The sequence below is a fragment of the Ranitomeya variabilis genome, chromosome 8 (assembly GCF_051348905.1).
Source record: "Ranitomeya variabilis isolate aRanVar5 chromosome 8, aRanVar5.hap1, whole genome shotgun sequence".
NCBI classification, from domain to species: Eukaryota; Metazoa; Chordata; class Amphibia; order Anura; family Dendrobatidae; genus Ranitomeya; species Ranitomeya variabilis.
In genome coordinates this window covers 72701595-72727219 of record NC_135239.1, presented here as the reverse complement: position 1 = coordinate 72727219, position 25625 = coordinate 72701595, and the positions used below count along the sequence as shown (strand labels likewise).

The 25625-nt window shown below is 44.7% G+C and overlaps 1 protein-coding gene across 3 annotated transcripts in view; it reads right to left on the bottom strand.

The window, feature by feature from the left end:
- VAV3 (vav guanine nucleotide exchange factor 3) overlaps positions 1-25625 on the bottom strand; it is a 248480-nt gene that overhangs the window by 62145 nt on the left and 160710 nt on the right. For all 3 annotated transcript variants that reach the window (XM_077277485.1, XM_077277487.1, XM_077277486.1), the window contains exons 16-18: positions 17643-17744; positions 11005-11096; positions 6377-6399 (exon numbers count right to left, since the gene is read on the bottom strand). In XM_077277485.1, the coding sequence (XP_077133600.1) occupies positions 6377-6399; positions 11005-11096; positions 17643-17744 (217 nt within the window). The remainder of the gene's footprint in view (positions 1-6376; positions 6400-11004; positions 11097-17642; positions 17745-25625) is intronic.

The window sequence follows — 25625 nt, the reverse complement described above, 5'->3', positions numbered from 1 at the left end:
CTCTCTTTGCCTACATCACGCTGCTCTCAGATGAGGTAGTAAAAACCTGCTGACAGATTCCCTTTAACGACAGGACTATTTTGAGTCTTAATGGATTAAGTTGTTTTTTTTTTCTTCTATTCATTTCAAAAGCAACAATTTTTTTTGCTTTATGCCACATAAGGACAAGTTCTATATTTTAATGATACCATTTTGGAATAAGATTTAATTAACTGAAAAACTTTTTTTTTTATTTGTTTAAGAGTGGAGAATGAAAAATATCAGTAATTTTACAATTTTTTTTTTTAGGCCAAGAAGAATTTTTCCATTCTCACTCCCTTTGTTTGAAATTGGAATGATCAAAAACAGCCATTCCAGGATTGTATATTATTACTTTTTTTTAATTTATAAGGTTTACAGTGTGAGATAATTTATGTAAAAACTTTACAGCTTACGTCATTAAAAATGTAGTGATACCAATTTTGTGTACTTCTTTATATTTTTTTGTAACAGCATAATTTTTTTGTGTCTTTACTTTTTATATCTGTTTAATTATTTTAAAAGAACTTTTTACACTTTATATTTAATCCCACTAAGGGTCTACATCAGGGGTACCCAACCTGTAGCTCGAGAGCCAGATGTGGCTCGCGAGCCCATGATGTGTGGCTCGCGACTGTCCGCCAGCTTGGTGAATTAGCACCAGGTGTAGCAAACAGCTATTAAGAGTAGATCTTTAGATGGTGACTTGTGTGTAGACGTGCACAGAAGAGCAGATCTGAATGGGGGTAACATATGAGACTCTGGAGCTGCCTTGGTGTGATTTCAGTGGAAAGGTATTGGCTGTCATACTAGTAATGAGGGCTATGGTTGTCACTACTGTGAGTGGGGCAAGAGCTGGCTGTGGCTGGAGACCTTCTCTGAGAGCCGAGTGTGGCTCTCAAGGTGAGAAAAGTTGGGGACCTCTGATCTACAACATGAAATATTCTGATTACTTACATATTGCAGGGAAATACTTGGCGGAATGCTGAAAAGCATCCTATTAAGAGCTGAGTAAGAGACTGTGCTAATATGGTGACTATGGGGGGCATTGTTAGTCCCCAGTTAACACAACAACTCATAGGCACCACGGAATCTCTCAGTGGTGTGAAAGATGAAGCTCTTCTTTTTATCAAACACCCTATATGTCGCTGAAGTCATTTACTGCAGCATCTAAGGGGTTAAACTGTCGGGATTGGATATAACTGTCAATTTTGACAAAAGCAGCCCCAATGCAGCTGAGGGTGAACTGACAACGCCTGTGAGACCAACGTGATGACAATAAAGCCGGTGTTACACTTGCAACTGCAATGTGAGAAACTCGCGCGAGTCTCTCGCCTCAATACCCGGCACTGCCGCTGGCACTCGGGATCGGAGTGTGCGGCTGCATGTATATCTATGCAGCTGAACGCTCCAGTTCAAACCGCCGGCGGCAGTGCCAGGTATTGAGGCGAGAGACTCGCACGAGTTTCTCACATTGCAGTTGCAAGTGTAACACCGGCCTTAGAATCAAAGAGGGGAATCTGGTACCGAACTGCAATGTATAGTCACAACACTATTAGGAAAACAGCTGAAATGGATCCACCAAGTTCCCCATGTTCCCGTACATTGCAGCATTTGATAGGGGGAAATGCTGAGGGATGTATTAAATAGTTTTCCGTTATATAATAATTTTCATGCTGTACGGGCAGAAGAAAGGATCCAATCAACATTGTATTGGCAGGGGAAAGCAAGACTCACAGGCTCAATCTTCATAACTTTACACGTGAAATTACTTAAGGGGTTTACCCTATGAATAAAGTTCATTTCAATCTATAGATCTTGGAATAATAATAAGTTCCACAATTGGATGTGATTAAAAAAAATGTTCCTGTGCTGAGATAATCTTATAAATGTGCTCCTTGTGTGTACTGTGTAATGACTGTGTCTGACCGTACAGGAACATGGTCTGATCATACCACATCTCCTGGCCTGCCTCAGCCCCCCCTTCCTGGGCTTCTCCAATTCTGCAAAAACAAATTTGGGAAGAGCACTCAGTTTGGACTAGCGGAAAGGTCATACCGCCGATCCAAACCCGGAGCGCACTGCCCTCAGCAACCAGGAAGCCGGAAGGCAGATGAGCAACGCACTCCTGAAGATTAATCCTGAGAAAACCCCTTTAAATATATACTGCAAAACTTAGCCTCCCCCTCTAGCCTATACTGCCCTTGACAGATTCACTCTAATGAGCATATCATAAACCCATATAGAGAGAAAAGAAATAAAAATGGAGCAATAAAGCAACAAAAATGGAACTTTGAATGATATTAACCCCTTCACCCCCCGGAGCTTTTTCCGTTTTTTCGTTTTTCGCTCCCCTCCTTCCCAGAGCCATAACTTTTTTATTTTTCCGTCAATATGGCCATGTGAGGGCTTATTTTTTGTGGGACGAGATGTACTTTTGAACGATACCATTGGTTTTACCATGCCGTGTAACAGAAAACGGGAAAAAAATTCCAAGTGTGATGAAATTGCAAAAAAAGTGCAATCTCACACTTGTTTTTTGTTTGTCTTTTTTGCTAGGTTCACCAAATGCTAAAACTAACCTGCCATTATGATTCTCCAGGTCATTACGACATTACGACTTCTTAGACACCTAACATGTCTAGGTTATTTTTTATCTACGTGGTGGAAAAAAATTCTAAAGTTTGCAAAGGAAAAAAAATAATAAAATTGCGCAATTTTCCGATACCCGTAGCGTCTCCAATTTTCATGATCTGGGGTCAGGTGAGGGCTTATTTATTGTGTGCCAAGCTGGCGTTTTTAATGATACCATTTTGGTGTAGATACGTTCTTTTGATCGCCCGTTATTGCATTTTAATGCAATGTCGCGGCGACCAAAAAAACGTAATTTTGGCGTTTTGATTTTTTTTCTCGCTACGCCATTTAGCGGGCAGGTTAATCCTTTGTTTTTATTGATAGATCGGGCGATTCTGAACGCGGCGATACCAAATATGTGTATGTTTGATTTTTTTTTTTTTTTTTATTTTGATTGGGGCGAAAGGGGGGTGATTTAAACTTTTATATATTTTTTATTTTTTTTATATTTTTAAACTTTTTTTTTTTATTTTGGCATGCTTCAATAGCCTCCATAGGAGGCTAGAAGCATGCACAACTCGATCGGCTCTGCTACATCGAGGTGAAATACAGATCACCTCTATGTAGCAGAAATCCAGGTGTACTTTGAACGTCGACCACAGGGTGGCGCTCAAAGCAATTGGCCATCAACAACCATAGAGGTCTCAAGGAGACCTCTGATTGTTATGGCAATGCACCACTGACCCCCGATCATGTGACGCGGGTCAGCAGTGCGAGAAGTTCCGGCCGCGCAGCCGGGAGCGCTAGTTAAATGCCGCTGTCAGCGCTTGACGGCGGCATTTAACTAGTTAATGGGCGCGGGCGAATCGCGATTCCGCTCGAGCTCATTGCGCGCACATGTCAGCTGTACAAAACAGCTGACATGTCGCGGCTTTGAGGTGGGCTCACCGCCGGAGCCCACCTCAAAGCAGGGGATCTGCCAGCTGACGTACTATTCCGAAAGGGGTTAAAAACATAAAATAAAATAATGTATTAAATACAAAATAATCCTAAAAAGACATATTACATCACAACAAATCATTAGCCTGTTGCCTTATATAAGATGTAAAGGCAAATGAGAGATTCTCTTTAATGTGTTAGGATGCCATCTATCCAGAGAAGTTCCAGCAGACTTGTCACTTGTGGCACTTTCCGCACATTGCTGTCTATGTGACAGTCTGTGCCCATGTATAATTCTAGCAGGGAGTGTGCTGTTCTAGGCTCAGTAGCCCACGGCTTTCCTTCCAGAGATTGATAGCAGTCAGGGCGCTGGTGTCACAGGTATGCACTGAATTTAGAATACCTTACGGAGAAGGCTGGTCTCTCCTTACAAGACTGAAACAGTGGAGGACAGTCATATTCCGCTCTCATCTGAGCCAGAGGACATTGAGAAATGGTGGAATATTGAATTAATCATGATAACAATGGAAAATGATGACTGGTGAGAATGAGTGACAGCTGTCAGTATTCTTCACAACCGCTGAAACCTATTCTATAATAATGCCAGTATCCTACGAAGCAGATGAATAACCGTCATTGCAGTGACTTTGTCCCAAGTATTAAATCTTCCATAAATGTATAGGGAGAAGGAAAATCTTTCAAGATGTAAAGCTGCCTGCCACAAACGAAAAAACGTTCTCCAGGGTGTAAAACATGCTCTGCAGTAAATTACAGTGGAGAGGCTCTGCTACGACACAACATTTTAGTAGTTTTCATGATGCATGGTAATAAAAAATATGATTTAAATAAGATAATGGAAATATGCAATATTTTTAGGTCTAAATGACCCAACTTTTAGTTAAAATGCAAAATGTTTGTGAATGTAATGTATTATTACAAGTTAAAAGTGGGAAGCTGAGCCACTTCTCACACACAAGCCGTGAGTCGGGATAGTCCAGGAGTCCGAGGTCAAGAGTCGGGAGGGTACGTCATAAACAAGGGGAAGAGACAAAGGTGTAGTCAGGTAAGGGTTCAAGGTCAGAATACCAGGAGATAGCGGATCAGAGCAATGGCGCTAGGCAAAACAGATAGAACGAAGTCCAAGGTCAGGATGCAATAATAAAGCACAAGGCAAAGAGAGACAAAAAAATGTTTTTTCAAGTGCTAGCTACCTATTAATATATAATGCTGCATAATCTAAGATGCTTTCCCTGCTGGGTAACATCTTCTAAAATCAACAGATTGGTACAAATCTGACCACTAAAATAATTGGTGATCAACTGTTGGCTAAGCCCACCTCGGGGGGACACTCTGATCGAGGTCTCTAATGGGTCATTTTCCTTAGAGTATAACCGTATACTCTCGTGGTTTTATTTCCATCGTTACAAAGACAGAAAAGGATCAAATTGATTCATAGATAAAACAAAAACAAAAAAAATTCTGGTAATATCTTTCACGAATAGCCCTTGTACCGAGTACAGTTTGCTTACATATCCGATTTTTTTCGTCAAAGGTAGACAATTGCGGAGACATGTTCAATATTGAGCCGAGTGTCAGATCAAAATCAATGCAGATCTACAGGTCCGCGAAAAAAACGGCCAACACTCGGATGCCATGTGAGTGCGGTCTGTTTCATACGGACTGCAAGATAGAAGGTAAAAAGCATTTTTTTTTCTAATTTGAGAAAAACCTATGACAATCGGAGCAAATTGGAATGGAACCAGGATCGTTTTTATCATCCGTGAATTTAAAAAAACGGACGTTTGAATGAGCCCTTAGTATGCAGAAAGCAGATCGGAGATATTGTTTGTTTTTGCTAAATTAGTATTTGGATTAGTGATGAGCAAGTGCACTCGTTGCTCGGGTTTTCCCAAGCACGCTCGGGTGGTTTCCGAGTATTTATGACTGCTCGGAGATTAAGTTTTCATCGCCTCAGCAGCATTAGCCAGCTTGATTACATGTGGGGATTACCTAGCAACCAGGCAACCCCCACATGTACTTAGCCTTGCTAATAGCTGTAAATCATTCAACTGAGGCGATGAAAACTAAATCTCCGAACACTAACAAATACTCGGAGGTCACCTGAGCGTGCTCGGGAAAACCCGAACAACGAGTACACTCAACTCATCACTAATTAGGATTAGTGATGAGCGAGTATAGTCGTTGCTCGGGTTTTCCCGTGGTCTCTGAGTATTTGTGACTGCTCGGAGATTTAGTTTTTGTTGACTCAGCAGCATGATTTATGGCTGCTAGCCAGCCTGAGTACATGTGGGGGTTGCCTGGCTGCTAGGGAATCCCCACAGGCAATCAAGCTGTCTAGTAGCCACAAATCATGCAGCTGCGGCAAGGAAAACTAAATCTCCGAGCAGTCATAAATACTCGGGAGACCACCCGAGCAACGGGTATACTCGCTCATCACTAATTAGGATGTGTTTTCTCAATATTTTGCAATCTAAGTCGTGGAAAATGAATTGATTCAGCTCAGCTACATTGTCCTAACCCCTTAATAACTAAAAATGAGAATATCTCCATAACCTTCATATAAACATTGACCTATGCAGTTCCATGAGATGGCTGCAGAACATGTAACACATGCATTTACCAAGGCTGTTTCTCCTCGTAAAGGGTTAAACCAGCACTTTGGAGAAATACGGTCTTACTTCTCACAGTTTTGCAGCAATAAGAAGACATATGCTCATTTTCAGCCTGAAAATACACATAGGCGCTGCTCTTTTTCAGCAGCATATGGCAGGAGAACGTTTTGTACATCTACCAGATCACAGAAGTAAGAAAAAAACTAACCTACCCAAGGCTTCAAAGTCCCGGACTCTGGAAAGAAATTAGAAAACAGCATTACCAGTGGGAAGCACAGGACAAAGTCTGATTGTACATGGCACTAGAAATGGGTGTAGACCTGTAATGTACCATGGCTCTGCCTCTGCCCATGTCACCCGCTCTGTAGGAAGCAACACGCCTGGCATATTTTGTTCTGGACCATTAGTCGTCCAAAGCACAGACAGATGACAGGACCATGGCAGGACACATGCTGCTCTCTACACTAGGATTCTCCATAAGGATGTCAGTAAGCATGTATTCACACATGGATTTTGCGACAAATTAATTTGCTGCAGATTGCACCTGATGCATTGCAAAAGGTGAAAATTGTGGTCAAAACCTGCAAATAATTAGGCCAGTGTCGCACTTTATCGATTTCTTACGGATTTAATCCACAGCATTTCTACATCTGAAATCTATACATATTCTCTGAACTTATACATGAAACATATATTTTTTTGGAATTACCTTCTTCCACTGTTTTAAACCTTAGCAGTGACCTGTCATTCAAAGACAGGAGGCTAGTGGAGGGGCCAGGCAATCACAGACCGAAGGCTGGTTGAGGGGAGTGGAAATCAGAGACCGGCGGAGGGGAATGGGAATCACAGACCAGAGGCAGGTGGAGGGGCTGGGGATTCACAGACCAGAGGCAGGTGGAGGGGCAGGGGATTCACAGACCAGTGGCAGGTGGAGGGGCAGGAGAATCACAGACCAGAGGCAGGCGGAGGGGCAGGGGATTCACAGACCAGTGGCAGGTGGCGTGGCCGAGGAATTACAGACCAGAGGCCGGCGGAGAAGCATGGGAATCACAGACCAGAGGCAGGCGGAGGGGCATGGGATTCACAGACCAGAGGCATGTGGAGGGGCAGGGGATTCACAGACCAGAGGCAGGCTGAGGGGCAGGGGAATCACAGCCCAGAGGCCGGCGGAGAGGCATGGGAATCACAGACCAGAGGCAGGAGGAGGGGCAGGGGATTCACAGACCAGAGGCAGGCAGAGAGGCATGGGAATCACAGACGAGAGGCAGGTGGAGGGGCAGAGGATTCACAGACCAGAGGCAGGTGGAGGGGCAGGGGAATCACAGACCAGAGGCCGGCAGAGAGGCATGGGAATCACAGACCAGAGGCAGGCGGAGGGGCAGGGGATTCACAGACCAGAGGCAGGCTGAGGGGCAGCGGAATCACAGACCAGAGGCTGGCGGAGAGGCCTGGGAATCGCAGACCAGAGGCAGGAGGAAGGGCAGGGGACTCACAGACCAGAGGCAGGCGGAGAGGCATGGGAATCACAGACCAGAGGCAGGTGGAGGGGCAGGGGAATCACAGACCAGAGGCAGGTGGAGGGGCAGGGGATTCACAGACCAGAGGCAGGCGGCGGGGCAGGGGAATCACGGACCAGAGGCCGGCTGAGAGGCATGGGAATCACAGACCGGAGGGGCAGGGGATTCACAGACCAAAGGCAGTTGGAGGGGCAGGGGATTCACAGAGCAGAGGCAGGCGGCAGGACAGGGGAATCACAGACCAGAGGCCGGTGGAAAGGCATGGGAATCACAGACCAGAGGCAGGGGATTCACAGACCAGAGGCAGGTGGAGGGTCAGGGGATTCACAGACCAGAGGTAGGTAGCGGGGCCGGCAATTCACAGACCAGAGGCAGGTGGAGAGACAGGGGATTCACAGACCAGAGGCAGGCGGTGGGGCAGGGAATTCACAGACCAGAGGCAGGTGGAGGGGCAGGGGATTCACAGACCAGTGGCAGGTGGAGGGGCAGGAGAATCACAGACCAGAGGCAGGCGGAGGGGCAGGGGATTCACAGACCAGTGGCAGGTGGCGTGGCCGGGGAATTACAGACCAGAGGCCGGCGGAGAAGCATGGGAATCACAGACCAGAGGCAGGCGGAAGGGCATGGGATTCACAGACCAGAGGCATGTGGAGGGGCAGGGGATTCACAGACCAGAGGCAGGCTGAGGGGCAGGGGAATCACAGACCAGAGGCTGGCGGAGAGGCATGGGAATCACAAACCAGAGGCAGGAGGAGGGGCAGGGGATTCACAGACCAGAGGCAGGCAGAGAGGCATGGGAATCACAGACGAGAGGCAGGTGGAGGGGCAGGGGATTCCCAGACCAGAGGCAGGTGGAGGGGCAGGGGAATCACAGACCAGAGGCCGGCAGAGAGGCATGGGAATCACAGACCAGAGGCAGGCGGAGGGGCAGGGGATTCACAGACCAGAGGCATGCTGAGGGGCAGGGGAATCACAGACCAGAGGCTGGCGGAGAGGCCTGGGAGTCACAGACCAGAGGCAGGAGGAGGGGCAGGGGACTCACAGACCAGAGGCAGGCGGAGAGGCATGGGAATCACAGACCAGAGGCAGGTGGAGGGGCAGGGGAATCACAGACCAGAGGCAGGTGGAGGGGCAGCGGATTCACAGACCAGAGGCAGGCGGCGAGGCAGGGGAATCACAGACCAGAGGCCAGCAGAGAGGCATGGGAATCACAGACCAGAGGCAGGGGATTCACAGACCAGAGGCAGGTGGAGGGTCAGGGGATTCACAGACCAGAGGCAGGTAGCGGGGCCAGGAATTCACAGACCAGAGGCAGGCGGAGGGACAGGGGATTCACAGACCAGAGGCAGGCGGCGGGGCAGGGGAATCACAGACCAGAGGCCGGCGGAGAGGCATGGGAATCACAGACCAGAGGCCGGCGGTGAGGCATGGGAATCACAGACCAGAGGCCGGCGGTGAGGCATGGGAATCACAGACCAGAGGCCGGCGGAGTGGCAGGGGATTAACAGACCAGAGGCAGGTGGAGTGGCAGGTGAATCACAAACCAGAGGCAGGCGGAAGGGCAGGGGATTCACAAACCAGAGGCAGGCTGAGGGGCAGGGGATTCACAGACCAGAGGCAGGTGGAGTGGCAGGTGAATCACAGACCAGAGGCAGGCGGAGGGGCAGGGGATTCACAAACCAGAGGCAGGCTGAGGGGCAGGGGATTCACAGACCAGAGGCAGGTGGAGAGGCATGGGAATCACAGACCATAGGCAGGCGGAGGGGCAGGGGGTTCACAGGCCAGAGGCAGGTGGAGGGGCAAGGGATTCACAGACCAGAGGCAGGCGGAGAGGCATGGGAATCACAGACCAGAGGCAGGCTGAGGGGATTCACAGACCAGAGGCAGGCGAAGGGGCACGGGATTCACAGACGGGAGGCAGGTGGAGGGGCAGGGGATTCACAGACCAGAGGCAGGCGGCGGGGCCGGGGAATCACAGACCAAAGGCAGGCGGAGGGGCAGGGGATTCACAGACCAGAGGCAGGCGGAGGGGGCGGGGAATCACACAGACCAGAGGCAGATGGAAGGGCCGTGGAATCACAGACCGGATGCCGGCAGAGAGGCATGGGAATCACAGACTGGAGACCGGTGGAGGGGCCTAGGAATCACAAAGAGGAGGTCAGCGGAGAGGCATGGGAGTCACAGACCGGAGGCAGGCATAGAAGCCGGGAAATCACAGACCAGAGGCAGGTGGAGGGGCATAGTAGTCACAGACCGGAGGCAGGCATAGAGGCCAGGAAATCACAGACCGAAGGCTGGCGGAGAGGCATGGGAATCACAGATTGGAGGCAGGTGAAGGGGAGGGGGAATCACATACTGGAGGCCAGTGGAGGGGCCGGGGAATCACAAAGACGAGGTCAGCGGAGAGGCATGGGAGTCACAGACCGCAGGCAGGCATAGAAGCCAGGGAATCACAGACCAGAGGCAGATGGAGGGGCAGGGGAATCACAGACAAGAGGAAGGTGGAGGGGTGGAGGAATCACAGACCAGAGGCAGATGGAGGGGCAGGGGAATCACAGACAATAGGAAGGTGGAGGGGTGGGGGTATCACAGACCAGAGGCCTGGAGGAGAGGCAGGAGAATCACAGACAAGAGAAAGGCGGTGGGGTGGGGGTATCACAGACAGAGAGGAGAAGACCCTGTTGCACAGTCTGGCCCCTACGAAATTGAATTAGCAGAGAACTTCAAATGGTGATTAAATTAGTACAAGAAAAACTATTTCTTCATCCAAAGGTATCAATGTACCGTAATCATAATTACAGCACCATCACAGCCATGTCTTTACTTTACATTGTAAAATCATGCTGAAAGGTGCTCTTTAAGGCTGCGTTCACATACTGCAGCCACATTGTTTTTATTTCTGCAAAAAAGTGAGATGGACGTAATGTATGAAAAACAGTCTGAAAGTTCAAAAGAATTACAAAATTTCTATACCGCTATAATATAATATTTTCATGAACATGAAAATGGCTAATAACAGTTCTGCTGCCAGAATAAATTGTGCTATACAGGACTCACTGTAAGCGTTTGTGACATTGTACTGGCGTGTTAGTGGTTAAAGTAACAAGCAATTCCCAACCGTTTCCCCAGGTACTCCTATGATAATTAAGGGGGGTCAGAGTCCTCATAAATCTCACATGCTACTCTAATTGTGCATATAAATGGCAGTTTTAAGAGTATATGTGCTCCAATAAAAACACATCACACTCAGAATGAACTTTAATTATTCCTGCCTTGGTTTACAAGCTCATTAAAACATTGCAATCAGTGGGAAGGTTTCCTACCTCCACGCCCGCAGTTATCCACTCTGCCCAGGCACTCTTTGTGCGCCCCAGTCCCACATTTAGAACAATAATACCCTTGGAAGAATGTCCCCCTGAAAAATAAATTCACAATACAGGTTAATGGTTATCCAGTTTAGTATGGACATTTATTAATATGAAGAAAATCAGCTCATATATTAATAAAAGTCAACATATAACATTTCAGTACATGTCATACACCTTGTACAGAAGTCATGTTTGTCCTCTACAGTATATGCTGGCATAAAAGCAATACAGGCAAGGGTGATAACAATCACTGTAATTATAAAGCCCCACCTGATGTTCAAAGTGTATAGCAAAGAGCATGTCCATCTAATGAGCTGAGGGCTGCTGGACACGCAACGCAAGTCACACTCCTCAGAGTCGGGTCTATCCATAGTGTATGAAATGCGCACATTCCCCAAAGTCAGATTTTCTACATTCTGGATCCCATGTTATCTATCTACATGAAAACTAAGCAGGTGCTACGTTGTCAGCTGCCAGAGGACAGAGAACATGTTAAAAACGTATTTGAATTTGGTAGAAAAACGTCAAATTTTTCTGAGGAATTTCTCACGGTGTTAGCGGTGATCTCAATGAGGTCACTGCAGTTCATCAGCAGCTCACAATGAGCTGCCCGTTGGAACCGCTGGCAGTGACCAGCGGTAACCTCAATTATGTCACCACAGGTCACTGAAGCTGCGCTCTGACACTCAGCTCAGTGTCTCCTGGATGCCAAGGCTGAATAGTCACATCACGCCACTGCTCTCGCTCAGCAAGACATACAGATCAAGCAGAGATGGATTATCGTCGGACAGGTGAGGAATATGGCGTTTTTTTATTTTTAATTTTACACTAATAAATAAAGAAAAGTGGGTGGGAAGTGTTTATTTCAAATAAAAGAGTCTGTGTCTTTCTTTCAGTTACAGGACTTTATTCTAGCTGTGTATTTTTTACAATGGGCTTGATGGCAGCGGCCATAAAACAACAACTCCAAACTTATTACCCCACTTACCACTGCCACAGGGCAACTGGGAAAAGCTGAGGCTAAGAACTAGATTTGGCACATCTTATGGATGTGCCATTTCTGGGGCGGCTATCTTATCTTTTCACTTTGGGAGGGGGCCAATATCTATGGCCCCTTTCCAAGCTATTAATATCGTCCTGCAGCTGTCTGTTTAAGCTTTGCTGGTTTTTGATTATAGGGGGGACCCCACATCAAATTTTTTGGGAGTCTTCCCTATAATAACCAGTAAAGTCTAAGTAAACAGCGGTGAGTTGGTCTGTTCCCAGAATATTAACATCAGTCCCCAGTGGTCAGCTTTCCCTTTGCTGGTTCAAAAAATTAAGCGGGAGCCATGCCATTTTTTTTTCTTTTTTTTAAATTTATACACGATACACAGCAGGTGCTGAATACAGCTCCCATCATTTTCACCTGGTCCCGGGAGACCAGCTGACAATGATGAGAGCTGCATTCAGCACCCGGCGCCTGGGAACAGCAGTATGTCTGGGAACAGCAGACATGTCTATGGGTTTTTCACATAGTTCATGTGAAAAACCTAACATGTGCACACCACCATTGAATACAATGGGTATGCATATGTCCGTATTTATGGTCCTTTAAAAACGAACCGCATTTAGAAATAAAAAAAGGACGTGTAAAGGGGGCTTAATCAGTAGGAGAAGCTTAAAAAATGAATGAAAAATGTGTGAATGAGGACCAAGGGGTTTGGCAGAGGGAGTGGGACTCCTTCTGTCAGGCCACTAAGGCTATGTTCACACGTTGCATTTTTGCTGCTGTTAGTAGTAAAGAAGCTGCTTACAAAAAGCAGGTTTTGCCGAGTTTTTGCTGCATTTTTATCATGTACATTTCTCTCTTGTACATGCTGATAAAGTTTAGCCAATAAAAAAAACATGATGCAACTTCCTGAGATTTTTTGCAACAAAAACGAAGCAAAACCTGATACTTGTGTTTTCTCCTGCGATTTTTACACTTACTCATTGCCTTCCATGGGTGAAAAATGCTGCAAAAACGCTGAAAGAAGTGACACGCTGCAGTTTTCAAAAACGCAGCAGTTTTCCATTTCAGTACGGAAAAAGACAATGTGTGGGCATGAGATGTCTGAAATCTCATAGCTTTTGCTGGTACTGTAAAACGAAGCTTAAAATTTTCATTAAAAAAAATGCAGCAAAAATGCAACGGGTGAGCACCACCTAACACTCCTGCAACAAGATTAACAACCTAAGGCCGGGGTCACACATGCGTGTTTTACGGACGTAAGAGCGCAGAAACTACGTCCGTAAAACTCGCATTACATACGGCACAATTATTCTCAATGGGGCTGCTCCTATCAGCCGTATATTACGGATCCGTAATATACGGCTTTCTACGGCCGTACAAAATCGCAGCATGCTGCGTTTGTCAGCGTATTGCGCAAAAAAATCGCCAATGAAAGTCTATGGGGGCGAGAAAAATTCGGATTCCACACGGACCAGCAGTGTCACTTGCGAGAAATACGCAGCGGTGTTAGTGAAAAGTCGGTAATTCAATTGCCGGCTTTTCATTTCTCCTGCACAAACCCGACAGGATATGAGACATGGTTTACATACAGTAAACCATCTCATATCCCCCTTTTTTTTGCATATTCCACACTACTAATGTTAGTAGTGTGTATGTGCAAAATTTCAGCGCTGTAGCTGCTAAAATAAAGGGTTATCTTGTGCGTTTATTATTTTTCCAAGCGAGGGTGTTGCTGATGGATTGAGAGAGCAATAAATTATTAAAACAACCGCTGTGTTTATTTCATTAAAATACTTTTAAATCATGTGTGTGTGTGTGTGTGTGTGTGTGTTTTTTAACCCTTTCATACAATTGGATTAATAATGGATAGGTGTCATAATTGACGCCTCTCCATTATTAATCTGGCTTAATGTCACCTTACAATAGCAAGGTGACATTAACCCTTCATTACCCCATATCCCACTGCTACAGGGAGTGGGAAGAGAGTGGCCAAGTGCCAGAATAGGCGCATCTTCCAGATGTGCCTTTTCTGGGGTGGCTGGGGGCAGATGTTTGTAGCCACGGGGGGGCCAATAACCATGGACCCTCTCCTGGCCATTAATATCTGCCCTCAGTCACTGGCTTTACCATTCTGGCGGAGAAAATTGCGCGGGAGCCCACGCCAATTTTTTCCGCCATTTAACCCTTTATTTTAGCAGCTACAGCGCTGAAATTTTGCACATACAGTTAGGTCCATATATATTTGGACACAGACAACATTTTTCTAATTTTGGTTATAGACATTACCACAATGAATTTTAAACAAAACAATTCCGATGCAGTTGAAGTTCAGACTTTCAGCTTTCATTTGGGGGTATCCACATTAAAATTGGATGAAGGGTTTAGGAGTTTCAACTCCTTAACATGTGCCTCCCTGTTTTTAAAGGGACCAAAAGTAATTGGACAGATTAAATAATTTTAAAGAAAATGTTCATTTCTAGTACTTGGTTGAAACCCCTTTGTTGGCAATGACTGCCTGAAGTCTTGAACTCATGGACATCACCAGACGCTGTGTTTCCTCCTTTTTGATGCTCTGCCAGGCCTTCACTGCGGTGGTTTTCAGTTGCTGTTTGTTTGTGGGCCTTTCTGTCTGAAGTTTAGTCTTTAACAAGTGAAATGCATGCTCAATTGGGTTGAGATCAGGTGACTGACTTGGCCATTCAAGAATATTCCACTTCTTTGCTTTAATAATCTCCTGGATTGCTTTGGCTTTTTGTTTTGGGTCATTGTCCATCTGTAGTATGAAACGACGACCAATCAGTTTTGCTGCATTTGGCTGGATCTGAGCACACAGTATGTCTCTGAATACCTCAGAATTCATTCGGCTGCTTCTGTCCTGTGTCACATCATCAATAAACACTAGTGACCCAGTGCCACTGGCAGCCATGCATGCCCAAGCCATCACACTGCCTCCGCCGTGTTTTACAGATTATGTGGTATGCTTTGGATCATGAGCTGTACCACGCCTTCGCCATACTTTTCTCTTTCCATCATTCTGGTAGAGGATGATCTTGGTTTCATCTGTCCAAAGAATGTTCTTCCAGAACTGTGCTGGCTTTTTTAGTTGTTTTTTTTTAGCAAAGTCCAGTCTAGCCTTTTTATTCTTGATGCTTATGAGTGGCTTGCACCATGGAGTGAACCCTCTGTATTTACTTTCATGCAGTTCTTCTCTTTATGGTAGATTTGGATATTGATACGCTTATCTCCTGGAGAGTGTTGTTCACTTGGTTGGCTGTTGTGAAGGGGTTTCTCTTCACCATGGAGATTATTCTGCGATCACCCACCACTGTTGTCTTACGTGGGCGCCCAGGTCTTTTTGCATTGATGAGTTCACCAGTGCTTTCTTTCTTTCTCAGGATGCACCAAACTGTAGATTTTGCCACTCCTAATATTGTAGCAATTTCTCGGATGGGTTTTTTCTGTTTTCGCAGCTTAAAGATGGCTTGTTTCACCTGCATGGAGAGCTCCTTTGACCGCATGTTTACTTCACAGCAAAACCTTCCAAATGCAAGCACCACACTTCAAATCAACTCCAGGCCTTTTATCTGCTTAATTTAGAATGACATAACGAAGGCACTGCCCACACCTGTCCATGAAATAGCCTTGGAGTCAATTGTCCAATTACTTTTGGTCCCTTTAAAAACAGGGTGGCACTTGTTAAAGAGCTGAAACTCCTAAACCCTTCATCCAATTTTAATGTGGATACCCTCAAATGAAAGCTGAAAGTCTGAACTTCAACTGCATCTGAATTGTTTTGCTTAAAATTCATTGTGCTAATGTCTATAACCAAAATTAGAAAAATGTCGTCTCTGTCCAAATATATATGGACCTAACTGTACACACTACTAACATTAGTAGTGTGGAATATGCAAAAAAAATGGGGATATGAGATGGTTTATTATATGTAAACCATGTCTCATATCCTGTCGGGTTTGTGCAGGAGAAATGAAAAGCCGGCAATTGAATTACCGGCTGTTCACAGATATCGCGCTGAATGAAATCTAAATACAGAATATATATATATGTATCTCAATGACATATATATATACTGTATATATGTTTTAATGAACATTTGAGCACATAAATCCATTAGATGTCGGTTTTCCAAGCCTGCGCGAAAATCTCGCAGTACGGATGCCATACGGATTACATACGGAGGATGCCATGCGCAAAATACGCTGACACACCCTGACTACGGATCAATATTTTGGGAACATTTCTCCGTATTACGGCCGTAGTACGGACGTATAATACGTGGCGAATTGTCTTACGCCAAGTGTGACCCCAGCCTAAGGCTCAGGGGGCCTATTAGGCCCAATCACAGCTATAGCCTCATTCGGCTAATTTGATAGAAAGTTAACAAAGTTATGGCTTTTGAGCACAGAAAATGTAAAACAAATTGCTACATCCTTGCAGGGGTTAGCCGCTTTCTAGTCAAAACTCTAATGTCCTTAATTGTTGTGTAGAGACATGAATACCCTCTTTGCTTAACCCTGCACAGGATTGCAAAACCCTGCTGCTTGATACAGATCTGCTGTGTAAACACTTGATGGCAGCGTCTGCCTCGTCTCGCGCACTGGAGGTGGTGGCGGTCCCGTAGACAATCATGTGATTGTGTCCCTGGCTTTTTCCTCTTTTGTACAGGAGCTAACAGCATTCAGCATATCAGCATATACAGGCATCAGAATCTCCCATATTTCGCATATGCTGAATGCTTGTGCCGCCTGCGCAGAACAGGACGGACTTAAGTAAGGCTTGGCTTAGAAGAAGGGGGCAAGGCCTACACAAATTCACTATAATTTACCCCACAAAAATTGTTTTTATAGCAGAAATGATCTCCAGTCAATGGTCTATGACATGTCTGACTCTGATGCACCGGCAGCTGAAAGATACAGCAAATTAATTAAGAGGTGATCACCAATTAAAGGGGATAGCTGGGACTTTAAATAAAAACGCATGTAGTTGGTAACAGAGGCAATTACCAGCCTGTTGTACCTGGTGCCGATCATTGACCACTCCTGCCAGAGATTCAGCTGCTCCGTCAACAGAGCGGCAGTTGGCAGGACCACTGGTGTCATGCTGATTGACAGCTGGCTTCCCCTAATTAGCCTGTCAATCAGCATGACATCAGTAGTCCCACCCTGTCAACAGGGAGAGAAACTGCTGCTCTGTTCACGTGATGTGAGTAGAAGTATGTAACCACTCTGTGTCGGCGGAGAATGGCGCCGGGCACAACAGGCAGGTAGGTAGCAACTAAACCTGCCTGTTAGTGTTTAGGCACTTATTATTTTTATTTAAAGCAGATATCCCCTAAACGTGGTGCCTTATAATCAAGTGGACTGTGGATCAAGACTGGAGCACAAATCTCCAGAATTGATGAAGTCCCCCCAAAGTACATAGTGCAGAGGTATAATAAGCGCTCCATTATGCATAAACCCGCTGACAGGATCCCTTTAGCAGGGTCGGCAGAAGGCATTTTGGCAGCACCAATTCATACATCAGGACATGATAAATATACAGTAAGGTGACTTCTGCTAGGAGAGCAGTACTGGGGACTTACCTGAGCAGCATCTGACAAACGCTGCAGGACGTAACCCGCTCAAACGTGTGCATCTTAAATTCATGATTATTGGAGGTGGCGTACTCCGGCCGAATGTTGGATCTGGAAGAAAGTGCAGTGAGACATTGGACAACAAGGCAGAAATCTCCATGTCATCAGCCAGGCACTAAATCACACATGTAGTTTTTATGCAGCTTTTTGTTCCATGAACCACTGTTTGCCGGGTATCATACATCACGCCATAATAGATACGTCGTAATAGCAGGAGAAGAACCGCTCAACCAATACTGGATGTGTCCAATAATCCTGCAATATACGTCTGATATAACCAGACACGTGCACGCGCTCCACAGTCCGGTGATCTCATCCAGGGTTATATATCCTTCCTATAACCTAACTGCACCAACATGATCATTTGGTGCTCGGACTGAATAATATGAAACCAAATGGAAAGGGTCTTCCCCAGCCTTGTAAGTATGAGCATGCCCCTGTGGAAGATACAAAGATAAAGGACAAAGACAAGAACGTGACCGGACAGCAGGAGGTGCAGACTAGCACCTCAGTCACACGGTAGTTTTTCTCGTACAAATGCTGTCTGTTTTTTCACAGTTAGAACTCGTACCTATGGTATGGGACTGTTCACATGTCTGATTTTTTTCTTTGGATCAAATTTTAGAGATATGTGTGATTTTGATCCGAGTGTCAGATCAAGATTGGCAATTCAAATCTATAGGTCCGTGAAAAAATAGGACTGCACTTGGATGACATCTGAGTGCAGTGCGATAATCACAGATTATTCCAAGGTGGAGACAGTTTTTTCTCTCCACGTACAAGAAAAACTGATGGCACTCTAATTGCACTGTGATCAGAATAATCAGTCTGTTTTACTCATACGTGGAAAATACTGATGTCTGAATAAGCCCTAGTAAAGAAGCGTCTTTAGTCCCAGCCAAGCAATTGCCATTTAACTGCTTTCATCAATACACAGGGGTTTCTGTCTCCACTTATGGACAGATACTAGACACACAGTCTTGCTGTCACTGAGTGTTGTCAAAGACAGAACGGCCAGATGAGGAGAGAAGGCTGCAAATGTAATGAGGGAAAAGTCAGTTCTCAGATGGAAGCTGATCTCAGCACCTGATCTGTATCTTTTACTATCAGCACAGACATTTCTGGCCTTTACCATCACATGGCTGGAGGTGGATAGGAACTTCTGACATGCACTGGACAAACAGAGTGATTTATTTCTGTTAATGTTGATGATTATGGCTTACAGCCAATGAAAACCCAAAAGTCATTATCTCAGTATTATTATATTTTATAACACCAGATTGAAAAATGATTGTAAAATCCGAAATGTTGGCCTACTGAAATATATGTTCAGTAAATGCATTCAATACTTGGTGCTTTTATATCAATTACTGCATCAATGCGGCGTGGCATGGAGGCGATCAGCCTGTGGCACTGCTGAGGTGTTATGGAAGCCCAGGTTGCTTTGACAGAAGCCTTCAGCTCGTTTTCATTGGTCGGTCTGGTGTCTCTCATCTTCCTCTTGCGATTTTCTATGTATATGCACCACAATTACCCTCTAATACATGCAGGACTCAGAGGAATCATTATCTGGAGGTCACAGCTGAAATTCTCCTGGTTAACATTGAGCAATATATTTTGCACATATGCTTTCTGAAAAAGCAATATATACATTGTGTTTTATTAATAATCTCTACACAGCCCCCGGTACACTGAGATATTGGCTGACACTGACTTATTTCTTTGTCAAAAAAAATCTCTCTTTATATTGTAACATTTCTGTTTTATACTCTGTAACACTCATCACTATATTATTCCATATATTTGTCAGATTGTTAATTCAACAAAGACTTACTTGTAGCTCAACATGCTACTCTGGCATTTCAATGTAGCATTTATAGAGTAGTATGTAGTAGCAGATGATAGCAGTATGTTCACATGTTGCATTTTTGCAGCGTTTTTTTTTCTGCAGCTGCGTTGTTCAGGCAGATTACATATGTGATTTGCCTACAGTGCATGATGATAAAGTATTTTTATTAACAAAAAATGCTGGACAAAATGCAGCACACATTTTGCTAGGTTTTTCCAGCATTTTTCCAGTTTCTCATCAGTTTTGATGGGAAAAAATGCTCGAAAAATTGTGAAAGAATTGACATGAGGCAGATTTGAAAAATATGCTGCAATGCTCAAATTCAGTCCCAAAAAAAAGCAAGTGTGTGCATGGGATTTCTAAAATCTCATTGCTTTTCCCGGTACTGTAAAATGCAGCTTGTTTTCCACCCAAAAAAAAACGCAACAAAAACGATACAAAAATGTAACACATGAAAATAGTGGTATGGAACAGCAATGTATGTATACTAATCTGTGGCGTACCTTTTCTTTACTGTACACTGACCACTGTGACGCAGTGAGGAGTATGGTGCTGGATAGGAGATAAATTCCTCCCAGCAAGTGCCTCTCGCACTGGTAAACAGCAGGGAAAAAGGTCAATACCTGGCCTGGACCTTCTCTGCTATTCCAGGTTGTAGAGGCAGCACTCGGATTGCACAGCTGCAGGTCCTAAGACAGCATAAATACACAGCCAGAGCTCCTTAATGTGTGTTGGTGGGTGGGAAAGAGCTGAGGAGTGTTTTGTGGCAACATCAGACCTGTACGGACTAGAAGGCTGGCATTAAGCGCAGGCAAACTAGGCATTTGCCTGGGCCACCACTCCCCCAGAGGCCCCCAGTCAGCAGCTTGCTATGAGGCTGCTATGGGGCTGTGAGTTGGGGGACTCAGTGCCAGTGCCGCCTCATCCCCACCCCCGCATTCAACTGTATCGACATCACAGATACCAATACAGTTGAAATCAATGATGGAAGGGAGAGCATCAGGTGACTCTCCCTCCCCCCATCATTTTCCCTCTGCTTTTAATGCCATAATACTGGAGGAATATAGGGGCTGAATTATACTCTATGGGGGGGCTGCATGATACTCCATCAAGGAATATGGGGAGAGCTTTATACTATGTGTACTATATGGGGGCTGCATTATATTCTATGGGGGCTGCATTACACTCTATGGGGTCTGTGTTATAATCTAGGGGAGCTGCATTATAATCTATCAAGGACTATGGGGGCTGGGTTATAGTCTATGGGGGCTCCGTTATAAAGTTATAATCTATCAAGGACTATGGGGAGTGCATTATACTATATGAGGGCTGCATTTTACTGTATGAAGGACTATGGGGAATGCATTATACTGTTTGGAGGACTATGGGAAATACATTATACTGTATGGAGGACTATGGGGAATACATTATACTGTATGGAGTGCTATAGGTAAGTCATTATACTATGTGCAGGACTATGGGGAGCACTATTCTATGTGGAGGACTATGGGGTGCATTACACTAAGCGAGCAAAATGCTGCCTATTCATCAAGTGATTGGATTGTTTATGCTGGAACAGAAATCATTATTCTTAGCAGCACATCGCTCAGGGAAAACTGCAGATATCATGATACTGTATGTTTACAGATTGATCTACTAGTGATCGTTCTTCAGCAGGTGTAAAGAGGCCGGGAAACAAGAATTGAACAATATTGTTGATCACCCTAGTTTAATGGCTTGAAATCAGTGCATGTAAATACAATCAACATGTTTCTGTGTGATGGTGCAATATATGAGCATTTGGGGTCCCACTTTAAACTTTTGTCAATTTGTCTAAAACCGGCCCTTCAGACTGGCATGCCTGGGCCCTAACCTACATTGTGGAAACAAGCTGCACTTTTGCTTTGTCTGATGTAAGACTGTGGACTTTTTTGTCTCCTGGCAGTGGCAATAAAACACTGAGCTTGAACGTAAAACTAGCAATGGCCTCTTTACTGCATCCCTGCCACTGCCTACCAGGCCTGTTAAAGGGGTTGTCCATTGTCAGGGCCCCATATAAAAAAGTGCAATGGTTACTCATCTCCTGCAGCGGGACCCTTCCAGCAATGTCCACACTGTTGCTCCCAGAGAGTGATGTAACTTGCTTTGTCACATGTCGGTCGCAGCCTAAAAGCGACAGCAGAAATGGAGATGGCAGGAACAGCGACGCTGCAGGGTCTTAGTATATATTGTTTTTATTTTATATGGGATCCTGAATTGTTTATCAAAAGAAGAAAGAATCTAGCAAAATGAGGAGGTCCATAAAAACTTGGGAGTTTATTTAAAAATCTACAAATCCATAAAAACCTGTAGGGTAATGAACAGCAGCAAACGCGTTTCAGACGTAGTCCTTATTCACTGCACTGCTGAATTGATTAGGCAGGGATTGTCCGGTAGTGGACCCCACATTAAAGATGCCAGAATATAGCCTAGACCGAACACAACTGGACCCACTGTCGACAGGTTTGCAGTCTGTGAGAGTGAACAAGTGTTCCCATTCACTAATTGACTAACAGCAAACAAATATCTTAAAAATGGTGGACAATTGAAACACAAAAATTGCTGTTTATAAACTTGTAGCCCTTTTACACAGTGAGGAATCATAAACCTTGGCACTGGATAATCTCCTTAAAATGACCCCATTGATTCGGTGTGTTCTATTCTGGTAAATTGTACTAATATGAGGAGGTCTCAAGTGCAGACAGACATATCCAAGCTTCATAACACATCAGGACCATTTAGGCACTCATAAATTCATAATTACTAGTAATGAGGCATTAATGGGCTAAAAAAAGCATGGCTCCTTTCTCCTAGAAATATCACCACAGCTTATGTTATGAATGATATTACAACACAGATTTACCTCAGGTGGCCGGTGGAAAGGTGCTGCACTGTTCTGGGAGAGAGCAGCCATGTTTCCTAAGTTGTAAGACGCTACGTGCTCCCACATTGACCAGACATGGAGGCTTTCTGCTGTTGTGTAGACAACTTCATATGACTAAACAGGTAGCTGGTTTCTCTAGATATAAAGATAAAATGACCCTGGAGAGATTGAACAGATTCTTTGACTACAAATCTGCTTGAATTTATCAGATCCTGACAGACAAAAGTGGAACCTTCTGCACAAGTCTGACATTCACGCCGCGTCTTCCCCTAAAGAACCATTATTTTATTCATGAGATGTGTTTTTTCTCTACCCAAATGCATTCATTCTGTTCCTAAAAAAAACTGCCTGAATCTAAGTTACCACTCAGCTGATAATGATTGCTGAAGATACGCCGGGAAAATACATTTAAGCTGAGCAAACATAGCGGATATTTGTGTTATTGTAAAGGAATATTGTATCCTCTGTATAAGGCCGGAGTCACACTAGACCGTAATACAGCCGAGTGCAATGCGATAAAAAGTCGCATAGCACTCGGCTCAATGTTAATCTATGAGGCAGCTCCTATTATCCGTTGTTTTCTCGGCCATATTCAGGATCCGAGTGAAATCACAGCATGCTGCGATTGTCAGCGTATCTTGGCCGAGAATCGCTAATGAAAGTCTACGGGGGTGAGAAAAAAATCGGATTATACACGGACCATCAGTGTGACTTGCGAGAAATACGCACCGGTGTTCTATAGAAAAGCCGGCAATTCAGCGCAGTGTACAGTAAAATCACACTGACAGGTTAGAATAGAACAAATAAAATTAATGTCTACACATAGTATAGATATACACTCACCGGCCACTTTATTAGGTACACCATGCTAGTAACGGGTTGGACCCCTTTTGCCTTCAGAACTGCCTCAATTCTTCGTGGCATAGATTCAACAAGGTGCTGGAAGCATTCCTCAGAGATTTTGGTCCATATTGACATGATGGCATCACACAGTTGCCGCAGATTTGTCGGCTGCACATCCCAAAGATGCTCCATACAAGGCAGGATGGATCCATGCTTTCATGTTGTTTACGCCAAATTCTGACCCTACCATCCGAATGTCGCAGCAGAAATCGAGACTCATCAGACCAAGCAACGTTTTTCCAATCTTCTACTGTCCAATTTCCATGAGCTTGTACAAATTGTAGCCTCAGTTTCCTGTTCTTAGCTGAAAGGAGTGGTACCCGGTGTGGTCTTCTGCTGCTGTAGCCCATCTGCCTCAAAGTTCGACGCACTGTGCGTTCAGAGATGCTCTTAGGCCTACCTTGGTTGTAACGGGTGGCGATTTGAGTCATTGTTGCCTTTCTATCAGCTCGAACCAGTCTGCCCATTCTCCTCTGACCTCTGGCATCAACAAGGCATTTCCGCCCACAGAACTGCCGCTCACTGGATTTTTTTTCTTTTTCGGACCATTCTCTGTAAACCCTAGAGATGGTTGTGCGTGAAAATCCCAGTAGATCAGCAGTTTCTGAAATACTCAGACCAGCCCTTCTGGCACCAACAACCATGCCACGTTCAAAGGCACTCAAATCACCTTTCTTCCCCATACTGATGCTCGGTTTGAACTGCAGGAGATTGTCTTGACCATGTCTACATGCCTAAATGCACTGAGTTGCCGCCATGTGATTGGCTGATTAGAAATTAAGTGTTAACAAGAAGTTGGACAGGTGTACCTAATAAAGTGGCCAGTGAGTGTATATATATGTCAGTGAGACACACACACACATATATATATATATATATATATATATATATATATATATATATAATATAATTTTATTTTATTTTTTTCATACAGCGCTAGATAGCAGAAAAGCCGGTAATTCAATTGCCGGCTTTTGCTATCTCCTTCCCAAACCCGACATGATATGAAACATGGTTTACATACAGTAAACCATTTCATATCCCTTATTTTTTTACATATTCCTCACTACTAATGTTAGAAGTGTATGTGTGCAAAATTTGGGGACTCTAGCTGTTAAAATAAAGGGTTAAATTGCGGAAAAAACTGTCATGGGCTCCCGCGCAATTTTCTCCGCCAGAGTGATAAAGCCAGTGACTGAGGGCAGATATTAATAGCCTAGAGAGGGACCATGGTTATTGGCCCCCCCGGCTAAAAACATCTGCTCCCAGCCACCCCAGAAGAGGCACATCTTGAAGATGCGCCTATTCTGGCACTTGGCCACTCTCTTCCCACTCCTGAGTAGCGGAGGGATATGAGGTAATAAAGGGTTAATGTCACCTTGCTATTGTAAGGTGACATTAAGCCAGGTTAATAATGGAGAGATGTCAATAAGACACCTGTCCATTATTAATCCAATAGTAGTAAATGGTTAATAAAACACACACACATTAGGAAAAAATTATTTTAATGAAATAAAGACACAGGGTGTTGTAATAGTTTATTAAACGCTCAATCCAATTGAAGATCCTTGTCACCTGAAACAAAGTTAAAATAAAAAAACAACAATATCCCATACCTCTCCGGCGTTACAGTGAAGTCCCACGATGTAGAAGGGGTTAAATAATTTTACAAGCAGGAGCCTGCTAATGCAGCCGCCCCTGCCTGTAAAAACTGGGGAATGAGTGGGAAGCAGGGGAACGTAGCTACCTAGATTTGCGGTGCTCCGCCCCCTGCTGGTATAAACTCATATGAACTCGAACGTGAGAAAAGATTCAGAAAAATTCCCACTCTGGAGTTCATATGAGGTTATGCCAGCAGGGGGCGCAGCACCGCAAGTCTATATTTCTATGGTGTTTGTTAAAGGGGTTGTCCAATACTCTGACAACCCCCTTCTGAATCCCCTCGTTCTCATCAGTAAAATAACAACAACTTACCTCTGGTGCCAGCGCTGTTAGGCTACTTTTACACTTACTGTGATTTTTCGGCTCGTTTTTGAGGCCAAATACATTTTTATGGGGCTGCAAAAACGGGCCGCATAAATTTGTCGGAGCGCCGTATGGCCTGCTCAATATTTTTCACAGCCTCCATTGTTTTTGCGGTGCACCGTTAACACCGTATTTGCAGAACGCCGTTTTTTTTTTTTTTTTCAATACAGTGATCCGCAAGATTTTTGTGGCCCATTTTTGCGGCAGACAATTAAAATTCCGGCAATACGGC